We start from the raw sequence: 14,108 nt of genomic DNA, 5'->3' as shown, positions 1-14,108 counted from the left end.
CACAGGGACTTTCTCTAGTTGCGGCGAGCAAGGGTTACTCTTTGTTGCGGTGTGCAGGCTTCTCACTGCGGTGGCTTCTCTTGTTGTGGAGCACAGGCTCTAGGTGCGCGGGTTTCAGTAGTTGTGGCACATGGGCTCAGTAGTTGTGGCTCACGGGCTCTAGAGCTCAGGCTCAGTAGTTCTGACACACGGGCTTAGTTGCTCTGTGGCATGTGGGATCTTCCCGGACCAGGGCTCGAACCCGTGTCCCCTGCATTGGCAGGCAGATTCTTAACCACTGCGCCACCAGGGTAGCCCCAGAGTCTTCTTGAGAGGATAGGTTGGAGAGGCCTGGAAGGGTCCAAGCAGAGCTGCCTGATGGCTTTCAAGTGCTAAACCAGGAGAAAGAGGGCCTAGCCTTGGCCCCGTGACACCAGACAAGCCCCTGTTTTCTGTACTTCAGTTAATTTCTCCATTTATTAAAAGGACCCTCTGACACTCACAATGTATAAGTTTTGGTCAATCTGTAAGTTTAGGGACCACCCCAAGTCCTCATCGCAGGTAACTGTTTTATTATAGCATTCCTCAAGATAACCAGTATCATCCAGACTTCAACCAAATCTTATCCCCTTGAATGTTTGTATCCAAAAGGAAGGGTATTTTACACCTGAGCTATATAACAACATCTCAAACCCAATATTCCTTTACACTGAGTGCAGTAATTTAATTATTTTTTTCTCTTTTTTAATGTTTGCAATAGTCCTTGAGTAATATACATTCGACTCCGGCAAAGATAGTCTTGCCCTCAAGGAGCCTATGGGCAACTGGTGGAGATATTTAAACAGGTACCTATCAGGTACATAAGAAGAACAGTTAGCTCTGCCTGGGAGAACCAGAACAACCTTTCCAAGGAAGTAAAGTCAAAGCTGAGACCAATGCCAAGCACTATATTAGCCTCCTTGAGAATTCAAAAGTGAATAAAATACTCTGCCCTTAACATATCTATAGGCTAAAGGAGAAGAGAGCTATTAAAGTACTTAGTTCCCAGACAACTGGTCAAGGGTGATATGGCAGGTGATGGAGCAACTATCTGGAGTAGGGTGGAATGGCCATGATGGAGATTTTGCAGAGAAGGGGGCATTTGAACCTGAGCCTGAGGAATAAGTAGGAATGCGCCAAGGAGAGATAATAGGGAAGCTATCCCAGGCAAAATAAAGGGCATGAGTAACGGCATGGGAGTGTGAATGGGCACGCCCAGGGGAGACAAGATACTAGCTCAGAGCATGGGAAAGAAGCAGAGCACACAGGGAGGCAAGTAGGCACACCTCACCAACTGCTGTTGCTTGCTCCTTGGCACTGAAAAGCACTTCTGCCTGATCCCCATCTAATCGTCAATACTGGCAGTGGAACTAACTCCAAAAGAATGATTCCAGTGCCATTTATAAACACACATTAGAAAAACCAGGAGGGTTTTTCTTTCCCTATCTGTAAAACTCTTAGTTTGAAAGATAGGGCAGGGCTCATTAGTAGAGATCCAAAAGCAAGTTGTGTCTATATCTTATGCAACAACCTAAATTCCACAGCAGATGATGTCACCTATAAATGCCCTATAAATGGAGCAAGGCTTCAGGTGCATCTGAACAATTTAACTGCATCGATACCCACTGCTACAAACATGGCTGTCTCAGTGCCACGGCTGACAATTGTTTGGGGACTGCTTGTCTTAATCCTGACTTGCCAAGCCGGTAAGTACCTGCAATCGCAGCACATGCATTGTGCAGTAGTTAGCCATGACTGGAGGACGTCAGTGGCGCGGATCCAGAACATAAAGGGGAGAGAGGGGAACTTTGGGCACTGCAGAAAGAGCACTGGACTGGAAGACAAGAGACAGATCTTCTAACAAAAAGAAAGTAGGACTTTTATTCAAATGTGCTTAGGTTACAGTCTCTATCCTCAGTGAATGTATGAAGTTTAGAATGATTTTTTTTCTTATATCTTCATGTGATGTAGTGACACTATTATAAATTCCTTGAGAGCTGGGGGTGTTTATTTTTTAATGATTATAACTAATAATATTCAAAGGCGAAGAGTCTGGAATAAGACTCCTAGGTCTCGCTCTACCACGAGTCAGAAATGTAACTTCAGGCATGCTCTTTAACCTCTAAGGGCTTCACACTTAAAAGGGAATATCAATGGTTAACTTTCTCATTTAGTTGTCATGAAAATTAAATAAAAGAGACAAAACATATTGGAAAAGTATCTGGTCCATCATAAGCACCCAATAAATATTAACTGTTACTGTTATCATGTATCATCTCATTTGATTCTCATAATCTTTTTAAGTAAACATGCACCGTTTTATCATTTCCCTTTTTGCAGGTAAATAAACTGAGCTTGCAGAGGGAAAGTTACTTGAGCATAGACACAGGTAGAAGTGGCACACCTGGGATTGAAACCCAAGTCTTTCGATTCTTTCTATTCTAAAGCATCTACTTCTTTCATGTCTGTTCCAAGCACATAGAGGACCAAAAGGCAGCAGGCAGAATTCTCATTAATTAATTTTTGGTTTACAGAAGACAGTGAGCTCTTAACTTGTCTCCAATCAGAATGATAGGTCAGAAAACACAGACAGTACAAATAGTAACAGAGCTTTCTGAGCTCTTCTAAATGTAACTTGGCAGAACTCCCACCCTCCGTCACCCACTGTTCACTGGCACAACCCACAGGCAGACACTCCAACAAAGCTACAACAGGGATGGGCTCAGAGACTACTGTGCCCATCTACCTCTACAGTAATCACCGTGGTAAAGTAAAAAGTAAGATTTATATCCTAGAGACCAGTCCCAGGTCTGTCTCTCATGAACTCTGAAACTGGTTAAATCAGTTCACTGCTTTGAACCTCAGTTTCCTCATCTGTAAAATGGGATAATTACCAACTGCACCAGGTGAAATGAGCATGCTTTTGTCACTTTGTAAACTATAAAAACTGTATAAATATCAGCATTACTGTGTTTTTTCAGAACTTTATGATTATATTGACTAAGAAACTCAATCAGGTAGTTAATGTAAATAAAGGCTACCCCATATTTTAACTGAAAGGAGAAAATATTCAACTATTGGCTTTGATAATTTGTTTCTGGTATGTCAAATTTCTTAATTTTTATTATTTTTCAGCATTTTCAAAGTTCTTAATATTTTAGCAGCATTTTAAAATTTTTGTATCTTTAAGCACTAGCGGAGAAAGCTACTATGAATCATTCTGTTGCTACTATTATTAACAATAGTAATAATAATACAATGAGCATTTATTGTGGGCTCACCTTAGACCTGGTACTGCAATAAGTGATTTATATAATATAGATATAGAGATACATAGATATGCATATATATACATACATATATATGATATACATCACACATAAATAAAGTATCTTTCCATCTTGACAATAAGAAACTGAGAGAATAATTAAATATTGTTTATACAGTTACATGGTGAACGTTTTGCTGAAGACAGAATCAAACTCAGGTATATAGGACTCCAAAACATCACCCACCATACTCTCATACCTCTCATTATATATGCGATCCAAAGGCTGGAGCCAAGGATTTGATCTTCACACACACTGCAATCCAGGGCTCCTTGCATTTTGAAAAGTTAGCATTTAGCATCATATTAAAATAAAAAGTTAAAGTAAAAATAATAAAATTAAATTGTTATGCAAGTAGGCTGATAGGAACACAGAAAAAAGGAACTCACTTGTCATGCAAGGAATTTCTGGTTCGCAGCTGGTAAATGTCTCCAGGGGACAGTTTCTTGAAGGCAGTATTATATCAAATGAGAAACATGCTCTGTGAAGTTAAAAAAAAATAAAAGTTCAAACCCTGGCTCAGCCACTTTCTATATGTGTGACTTTAAGAATTTCTCTGAGCATCTGTTTTCTCTCCTGTAATCCTATCACTGAACTGAATAAGGATTAGGCATGTGATGAAAGCACATCCTAGTACCTGAGCATCACAAATATACCTTCCCTTTCCTTCCCCTTCATGTAATGAAAACAAAGCAATTCTGGTCACCGTGGTTGCCCTGTGCTTTATGTAAGGGTCAGGTCCATATATGCCCATTTTTGCCTTAACTCTTAGCAGCATATGCTATGTACATAATAGTAGGCTCAAAAACACTTGTTGAATGAAAAAAACCAACAGCTGAACAAATGAATACTTGGTGGTTAGTATATTGATCTTGGTTATAGGTCCCAGACTGGTAGTGCTCCTATTGAATTTTTTGCAGTGGCATAGTAAACAATAAATGTTTGCAGAATTGAAAGCCATATTTTTTACTAAGACTTTCTATTTTAGGATATAATATAAATGCAACTCTTCTCACTAATTTGACAGCCTCCACACCAAAAGCTAGTTACATCTCCTTCATTCAGAGTAATGGGGTACATTGTATAGAAGTTGGGACTTCTTGAGTCAAAATGTGTGGTGGGATTGACAGATAAAATACAGGGCACCCAGCTAAAGTTGAATTTCAGATAAACAATAATTTTTTCGTTTAATTATGTACTAAATATTTCATGGGTCATTCTTACACTAAAAAAGTATTGTTATTTATCTGAAATTCAACTTTAACTGGGCATCCTGTAATTTTATTTACCAAATCTGCCAACACTACTTGTGAGGCTACAGTAAAACTAAAAGACAAAGGTCCTACTTCATTCTGGCACCAGGGTGCAAAGGGGGGGCTGTTCGTATCTTTAATTGCTGCTCTTGCATTGCTTTTAATCTCCCAAACCACTTAGACCACTAAGCAAAGCCAAAACCCCCCCAAGGGACCTTGCATGTCACCAACTTCACTCTGGATCTTTGGCCTCATTCCAAAAGGCACTTGACTAAATATCAGAAGTAAGAGACCTGCAGTTACAGTACCATCTTCTCTTGCTATTTGTAAGATCTTCTGCAAGTCACTTAATGTTCTCAGTTTCTGAGTCCAGTGAGCTCTGCATACTCCACAAGATTGGTCAAGCTTAAACTTACACAGTAGATGTAAAATCATTATTTACAGAACTACCACATGCTGTACAAGTGACAGAATTTCTCCTTGTCATCATTATTATACTACTTTCAACCTTATAACACACTTGTAGTTAGATCATACCTTTTCTGTCAAAGACTATGCAGTTCATCACAGAGTGCTTAAGAACCTGGATTTTAATACCAGGCAAACATGGGATTGAATTCTGATTCTGCCACTTACCATCTCTGTGACTTTGACCCCCTCCTAAACCTCTCTCAACTTCCATTTCTTTACCTTTAACTTCAGATAATAACTTTGCCTCCTTCATACTGTTGCTGTGAGAATAAAATGAGATAATGCACGTAGATTGCCTGTCATAGGTATGTGCTCAGAAAACGCTACCTATTATTATATCATCCTCCTTATTATCATTTCCATAGGTCCAGGGATTACATGAGAAAAATACATTAAAACCAAGCAATCTGCCTTTCAGTCCCAGCATTGGCATTTACTAGCTGCTTTAACTCTGAACAAGTTACTTAACCTCCATGAGCTTCAGTTTTTTCACCTGGAAAGAGAACCAATGTCTGCCTAAGCATCAATATCTGTTGCTCTGTTTGGTTTCAGGAATAAATGACATAATGCACGTGAAGACAATCACCAGGCAGGCACTAGATACGCAATAAATATAACTATATGAGGCTATATAATTAGTGAGAGGGGGTATAAAGAGCTCTAGTGTTCCCTACAATGAAAGAAACTTCCCTTTCTTCTTGCTGAGAATCACCCCGAGATTCCATTCTGTTTTTCAGATGACAAACCAGATAGCAAGCCAGATGACAAGCCAGATGACTCGGGCAAAAGCCTAGAACCAGCCTTTCCAAAATTCCTAAACCTCTTAGGCTCGGAGATCATTAAGAATGCGGTGGAGTTCATCGTCTGCTCCATGATAAGGAGCAAGTAAGCACTGAGATAAACCTTGCTTTTGTGGTAATGACCACATTGCATTAAAATGAATGAGAAACAAAATTGCATGCATGCCAATGTATTGTTTCAATTGAAACTTGTTGCCTACCTTAAGATATATTTGCATCTGCATGAATTTCCCTGAACTCTTTTGGGGTGAACACATTCCCAAGGAATTTATGGAACAAGGGGTTCCATAAAATATTTTTTATTTCGGGACCAAGTAGAAAGGAAGAAGAGCACCGGACCAAGGGACAGAAAGCCAGGTTCCGGTCTTGACACAGGTGTTACTTATCCAGGTGTTATTTACTGGGTGATCTGGAGTTAGGCTTTCCCTCCCTGAGTGCCTCAGTTTGCTAATCTGTAAAGTTAAAGGAATAAAGGACCCGCCCAGTGCAGACACAGTAATTTGCTGATGAAGGTGGTGGGTAGAGGTGTGCTCATTAGTATGATGAGTTCTGTCTTTATTTTCTGGTTTGAGTAATTCAAGAGGGTTAGCAGACACAGTAGCTATTCTCTCCTCAGAGGCAATCTGGAGAACCTCTCTTATGAGGGTTTGTTTTGATCACGAGAGATTGCCTTGATGGCAAATTCCACAACGCAGAATCTTCCCATTATTTTCAACCTGCTTCCAAGCTCCTGTGCCCAACTCCTAATACATCCTACCCAAGTTTACATAGCTCTGATTTTTACATCTACTTTACCCTTTCTTCATTCTTCCGACATTAATCTCCCCAAGTTCAGCTCTCCAGGGTCTATTTCGTTCTTTTGAATTTCTAGGTGCTTTCAGTCTCCACTTCTCTGAGGCTCTGCTCTCTAATTCTCTCCTTCACAGCCCCCTAAGCAGAGTTTGACAAAGTGCAGTCTATTACCTGCTTCAGAATCGCCTGGAGAACTTATCCAAAACGCGGGTCCCTTCATCCCATCTTGCACCTTCCTGGGGCAAGGCTATATAACATGCCTTTATAACAAGCTTTATAACAAGCTTTCAGGTGATTCTTATATACAACAAATTTTGAGAGCCCTTGATTGGATGCTCTGGGTTACATGGCTGAGCCTTAAAGTTCCACACAGCCTTTAAATTTGTATTCATCTTTCGTGTAGATGTGAATCTTTGTATTTTTCTAGGGAAAGTGCTTCTGACTTTATAAGATTCTCAAAAAGGTCTATCACCACTAACAGATTAAGAGCCACTTCTATACAGAAGTGATCAGGGGCCATTTTGTATCACTTGATCTGCTTAAATCCATATATTACTATCATGTGAATGGGCATGATTCTGCATACAATCATCATGAACAAACTGTTAAAACACAGATGTTTATTTTGTGTTTTTATTTTTCATATTGTGGTTGCTTTTGCAACTGTTGAGTTCCCATGACTGTTAGTGTAAACAAGGAAAAAACTGAATAATACCTATTATGTACAAAGTAGAGTTTAGACTCCAGTTGAATTCATATTGTTATAAATCACAACAATAGCAAGGCAAAGAATTAGAATAATAATTCTTTTTAATTCCTTCCCTGGGGAATTCCCTAGATATAAAATAGCACATGTTTTCTCTGTTAACTCTGAAAGTTGGCTATCTGAAATACTAAAGAATTGTTGTCAGCTCTGGGTTCAGAAATGGCACCTCTTCTACCATTTTCTTTTTCCCTCATTTTATTCTGGGTATATGATATTCTTTCTGTTCTTGGAACTTACAACTGTCTCAGGCTCTCTGCTCTTGCTTTAATTTCTGCCTAAAATGCTCTTTTTTCCCTCCTAGCTAGTGCTTTGTCCTGCCTCTCATCTAAAAGTCACCTCCTCCGAAAACGATTCTATAACCACTCTTATTAATACAAACTTCTTTTATTCCCTGGTTATTCTCTATCACTTTACCTTGTCATTATGTCTTTATAACATATCAGCATCTCAAATGATTAATTTATTTTTAATCATGTAACTATATGAAAGTAGAGATCAGATATCTCTAGCTTATTGCTATAGCACAGTACCCTATAAGTCATATCGGGCACTTAGTAAATAATTGTTGAATTAATTAAATAAGGAAAGGCAGCTTAGAGATCAGATCTAAAGCCCACATACCCCAATTTGACTGAGACATTTTGAGGGATCTTTGTTGAAAGATACAGCAGTCCTTGCTCAAGGGAACAAATCTAACTGTCCTCACTCTGTCCAAGAAAAGACCATAAATATAACAGGGGATGGGAAATGGGAAGAGACCAGCAAGAAGTATTCCTAAGAACTTAATACATGCTTAGGAAAGTCAGGGCAGGAATTGTGAAGGAAAAAAGTCTAGACTGTAAGCCCCTTCTCCTCAAAGAATTTGCTGTCCTTATTGTATAAGATGGCATGAGCAAATGCAATGATAACTAGAATACTGAATAAGGTAAATGTCAGCCAAACATCACAGTTAATGTCTAAGGAAAGGAGCTGTCACTGAGGCCAGGATGCTTAGGGGAGAGTTTATGGCAAAGGTGAGAAGAAATTTGGGTCGTAAAGGACTCAATGAGATTTGATTAGAAAGAGAGAATTGCAAAAATATGGAACTTCATAAAGATAGAAAATTTGCTTTATTTATTCCTATGTATCCAATGCCTAAATACTGTGTCAAGCACATAATAAATGCTGGACCATAATTTACTCATCTCTTACCTTCTCAGCAGCTACCCCACACCCAATCCTTAAACAGTGGAATGGCCTCTGGCATTAATTCATGCTTCTGGAGACCTAAGTTTTAGACTTTGCTTTGCAATTTACCAGCCATGTGACTTGGACAGGTTTTTAATCTCTTTGAGCTTCAGAGGTTTTTTTCATATGTAAAATGATTAAAATTCATTCACTTATCCATTCAACAAATATTTATTAATTCATACTATATGCTAGGCACTGTTCTAGGTGCTGGGGATATATTATGAAACAAATATATCAAAATATCTGTCTGTATAGAGTTTATATAGGAATAGACACCAAACTAATAGATTTGTTGGCAGATTTAAAGAGATAGTTATGCATAATGGCTTGTCAAATTTGAACTATTATGGAAATCTTAGACCTTACGACTGTAAGGTAGTAAGAAAAGTATTGCTCAAATATTATAAGATACCTTAGTGATGATTCTAATATTCCTGATCAGTCTAAATCATAATTCATTTTTTTCTCTCTCTTTTTTTTAAGAGGATTTATGGAATGTGATGATAAAGAAGAAGATAAACAAGAAGAAGAACATTCATCAAAGTGACTTCAACCAGGTGATTTTAACCTAAAAACTTACAACCAAAAAATAGTATATTGAACAAAGGAAAAAGGGTCTGTCTGATTTACTTAATAAATTTGGGCACCCATATTTACCCATAAGCAGAAAAGGGGTATTTTTTGTGTGTGTTTTTGCTTTATTCTTGCAGTCGTTTTTTTAAAATTGATTTTAAGTAGATGTATTTTTATCATCTCAAAGTCACTGACTTAATAAGATTCTCTTAAGAGAAGAAGCACAGTTGTGGGGTGAAACAAGTAAGCACTGGAAGTGAGGAGATCCGGTCCTGTCACAACCCTGCTTGGAACTTGACTTGTGCAAGTTCCGCCTATGAAAGGAGGGGCTTATATGCACTAAAATCTAAAGACCCAGGTAAACAGGCAATTAGCTACTCATGAGAAGAGTGAGATTTACTGAACCTAATTCCAGGAGAAAGGACTAGTAAGCTCTCTAATCCTGCAGTTAGATTTATGTGCAAATAGTCTGGTTTGAGTCCTCAGAGATACCTGCTGTTTCCTTATCCAGTTCTCTCCTGAGAATGGATATCGAAATATAAATACAGAAATGTTAGACTTGAGAAAGTAATTCTATAAGTAACTAGCATGAAATTAGTACTTCTGTTTTAGGCAGTAAGCTAAATGCTTTATATGTAGTACCTAATTTAATTCTATCTAACATTCCCTATGAAAAATATGTATTGTTATTCTTAGATTTTATAAATAATGAAACCAAGTCTCAGGGAGCTTAATTAATGTGGCCAAGTTAATAAGGGAGGAGGGGTGGATCTGAATTCAAACAGCCTGATTCCAGTCTGTGCTCTATCACTCAGCAATAGAGCTGCTGAACAGCGAATAGTGTAGGAAGAGGCAGTAGAGAATAGTGATTAAGCTGTGTGATCTTAGACATACCTCGAGGTGCCCATAGAAATAAAACCCTACCCCTTTGGTTAGTTGAATTACCTTATATGCATCTCCAGGAATCATGGCCTTTCCCAACTTTTTCCCTACTGGCTTCATTTCATAACAAGGGAGTGATTGGCGTGAGCTTAGAAAGCTACTATCATATTACCCTGGAACTTAGCCCACCCTTTTCCTTAAGCTTCTAAGGATGGAAATCAGACTTGCGCATTGGAATCAAGGTGTGCCCAACGCAGACACGCCTGAATCTCACCCCAAAGACAGCTAAGCTTCTAAAAACACTCACCTGTGTTTGCATCTTCCCATTCCCATCTTCTCAGGGAACAGCCTACCTCTTGTTGCAGGTATCCTAACATTTTGCCTTCATTCAGGCTCATTGGTGCTCACACCCTGAATCTTTGGAGTGCCACCCTAGAGGTTCAATGTATGAGACAGTCCAATAAGCAAGGCAACATGAAATTTTAGAAAGAGCAAAAGCCATAGAGAAGATGTAAGTTCAGCTTCTATCTTGGCCTCTTATTGGTTGTGTGACCATGGGGAGGTCAGTTGGTCTCCTTGAGCCTCACTTTACTCCTTATTAATATTTAAAACGTTTGGAACTTAATTGTTCCAGACCTTAATGTCGGAAATTTTTTAACTGCATATAAAAAAACTTTGAGTGGATTCACGAACCAACTGTAGATGCCCTAATGGGCAGAGAGGAATGGCTCTGTCTAGGGATATAAACCAAATGGACTAGAGAGAAAGACGCCTCTAAGGCAGATATTAAATTTTGGATGGTTTGATCAAGGCTGTCTCTCCAAACTCCAGTGACTGTTCATTTAATAAATAGTTTTAAAAGTTGCATTTGTATGATAAGTGCCTCATCTAATCAAAAGCAAATCATGACTTTAGAATTAGTGATTCACAGCAATGCCTATTTCCCCAGTATAGAAAATTTGGCCAAAGTTTTAGGTATTTCCTAAATTAAGATAGGTAGATAAATAGATACATATGTAGATATCCCATTTTTCTCCTACGACATATGCCTCTTTCTTACATAGTCCTTTAATGCTTATTTAACCCATGCGTACTATGTGTCACATTCTGCCAATGCTACCAAGATGAATGAGACAGTATGTCTCATGATTAACAAGTTTATGGTTTGGACTATCACCTAGCAGAGTGCACCCCAGGATTGTGCAGGAAAATAATGAAGTTCTATGTACAAGTGCCGTGGGCATGCCTTGGAGAAAGAATATAAAAAGGAAGCCCTGGAGGAAAGGGTGGGCATTAAGAGGGCTTCACAAAGAAGGTGAATTTCTGCATGCAATCTCAGATGATGAGCAGAAAAGGGCAAGTCCTCAAAAACTAATCATCCAATAATTGGACACCTAATTAATCTGAGATTCTCCCAACCTCAGCTCAATCACATTGATATGATTTCCTTATGTTAATAAACTTACAATCTTAACTCCTAATGTCCTGCATCACTTGAAATCATGGGGATTCAAGTCTCCCAGTGTCTTAAGTCATTTGACATCTTAAAGTGTAAATTACCTTTCTTGTGTTAAAATAAGAATCCAATGAACCTCACCAAGATTATGAAAGAAGTAAAAGATGGGAAAGCACTTTGTGAATTCTTAATATCTATGTACATTTTTAAAATTAAGAACATAATATACTTGGACACACTAGATGACATGTTTAGACCTGCTGAGTCAGAACTTCCTAGGGAGGGAGCTAGGAATAAATAAATTTAATAGGAAATCCTCAAGTAACTAATGAGTAAAATTGCAGATGGGCATGACATCACTCAATATCCACCCCATGAAGTCTGATGGGAAATATTTCTTTTAGAATTTAGAGCAAGAAAAAAAAAATTTCCTTCCCTCAGGACTGCTTCCTCATTTCTGGTTATAAGATTTATGTAGCTTGGTTTATTTCATTTATTTATTTTTCCTGTCTATCCAGAAACTCAAAGAGAAACTGATGACTCAATTTACCCCAGTAAACATATGTGCATTCTCCCTTCATCCCTGTTGTTGATTCTTGCCTTTACATTTTTGTTGTTGTTGCTTGTTTCTTCAAATATATATTATAGTTGATTTCATTATAAATCATCTCAAGTTCTAAAGTGGAGAGAAATAAAAATGTTAAAGAAAAGATTAAAATATCTTTGTATTTTTCTTAAGTCTTTAAGCCCTCTTTAGCTGGTAATTGTTTCCCTGTCTCTGGTTTGTGTTTCTAAGGACATACCTGCATGGCTCCAGAATAAGGCAAGGGCAGCTGAATCCTGCTTTTCCAGTTCTTTTGTTTCACAAATCCTCCAGGACAGAGGCCTCAAAGCAGCTCCCAGCAAGTTCTCAGGATTCAGGTCCTGGCTTCAACCAAAGACAGCTTCTTTTGAACATCCTGACTTTGCATTTTTGCTTCTAGGAGTCAAAATAAATGTGTCCTCTTTGGGGACACATATCCTACTTCATTAAGATTTTTGTTGGTGGAAGTAATTTTTCCTGAAGCATGTTTAAAGTTTTTAATGATGCAAAAAATATGAAATATATAAAAATTATTATTATCCAGAATAACTGAAGAACATATCAAATTAAGAAAACTAAATTTCAGATAACATAAGGCCAAAGTCACAGAACCAGTAAACAACAGAAAGAAGATTTGAACCTGACTCCAAAGAAAAACCCATTAACCCCTAAAAATGCATGAGGTTTCAGAGTTAAAAGTTTCATAAATCCTTTTTGGAAAAGTCTTTCAAAAAATCTGAGCCTACACTCCTGGGCTAGTAAAAACCGACCTATAAAAAAAAAAATTAACAAGGTATTGCTGTTCCACAGTTTTTATTATTCTCATAGAATAGCAGAGTGCCCTTGAAGACATTTGAAAATGGTGGATGGAAGAGTCCTTGACAAGTCTAGTGCAGTTCTTTCATTTCTTCTACCACTTGTTACACAGATGTGGGTCCTCAGTGGCAATTGGTGTGGTTCTTGCCCACTTGGTCATAAAGGATTGAACCATTGTCAAACCTGACCCAGCTGAGCCAAGAAGATTCTCCCAGAATTATTTAATGTGGACAGTAAGACAAGACTGAAATCATAAAGCACAATGACAATTATGGTAGCACTCTAGTCTAGATGGGAGGGAAGCTCAAGAGGGAGGGGATATGGGGATATATGTATACTTATAGCTGATTCACATTGTTGTACGACAGAAACTAACACAACATTGTAAAGTAATTACACTAAAATAAAGATATTTTAAAAAAAAAACTATGTGCTTCTGTCCTGGATTCCTGTTCTTCCCAAGCACTTTGACTCTGAAAGCAACTCCAGTGTATTTTCAATAAACCTTTTTCTTTTTAACATCTTTATCGGAGTATAATTGCTGTACAACAGTGTGTTAGTTTCTGCTGTATAACAAAGTGAATCAGCTGTACGCATACATATATCCCCTTATCCCCTCCCTCTTGCATCTCCCTCCCACTCACCCTATCCCACCCCTCTAGGTGGTCACAAAGCACCGAGCTGATCTCCCTGTGCTATGTGGCTGCTTCCCACTAGCTATCTATTTTACATTTGGTAGTATATACATGTCCATGCCACTCTCTCACTTTGTCCCAGCTTACCCTTCCCCCTCCCTGTGTCCTCAAGTCCATTCTCTACATCTGCATCTTTAGTCTATTCCTGTCCTGCCCCTAGGTTATTCAGAACCTTTCTTTTTTTTTGTTTAGATTCCATATAATGTGTTAGCATACAGTATTTGTTTTCCTCTTTCTGACTTACTTCACTCTGTATGACAGACTCTAGGTCCATCCACCTCACTACAAATAACTCGATTTTGTTTCTTTTTATGGCTGAGTAATATTCCATTGTATATATGTGCCACATCTTCTTTACCCATTCATCTGTCGATGGACACTTAGGTTGCTTCCATGTCCTGGCTATCGTAAATAGAGCTGCAATGAACATTGTGGTACATGACT

At 38.3% G+C, this 14,108-nt stretch overlaps 1 protein-coding gene across 3 annotated transcripts; it reads left to right on the top strand.

Annotated features, from left to right (window-relative positions):
• Positions 1-1,588: 1,588 nt before the first annotated feature.
• On the top strand, positions 1,589-13,452 carry C3H5orf46 (chromosome 3 C5orf46 homolog). 3 transcript variants are annotated; one of them, XM_036847987.1, is made up of 4 exons: positions 1,589-1,724; positions 5,809-5,956; positions 9,143-9,216; positions 12,367-12,603. In XM_036847987.1, exons 1-3 carry the CDS (start codon positions 1,655-1,657, stop codon positions 9,204-9,206), a joined length of 282 nt encoding a protein of 93 aa, XP_036703882.1. In that variant the 5' UTR covers positions 1,589-1,654; the 3' UTR covers positions 9,207-9,216; positions 12,367-12,603. The 3 variants fall into 3 exon arrangements, with proteins under 3 accessions (XP_036703882.1, XP_036703883.1, XP_036703881.1); XM_036847988.1 differs by having other exon boundaries at positions 12,352-12,603; XM_036847986.1 differs by lacking the exon at positions 5,809-5,956 and having other exon boundaries at positions 1,606-1,724; positions 12,367-13,452.
• The last annotated feature ends 656 nt before the right edge of the window (positions 13,453-14,108 follow it).

The sequence above is a fragment of the Balaenoptera musculus genome, chromosome 3, assembly GCF_009873245.2.
Source record: "Balaenoptera musculus isolate JJ_BM4_2016_0621 chromosome 3, mBalMus1.pri.v3, whole genome shotgun sequence".
Classification (NCBI taxonomy): Eukaryota; Metazoa; Chordata; class Mammalia; order Artiodactyla; family Balaenopteridae; genus Balaenoptera; species Balaenoptera musculus.
This window is presented reverse-complemented; position numbering and strand designations above follow the sequence as displayed.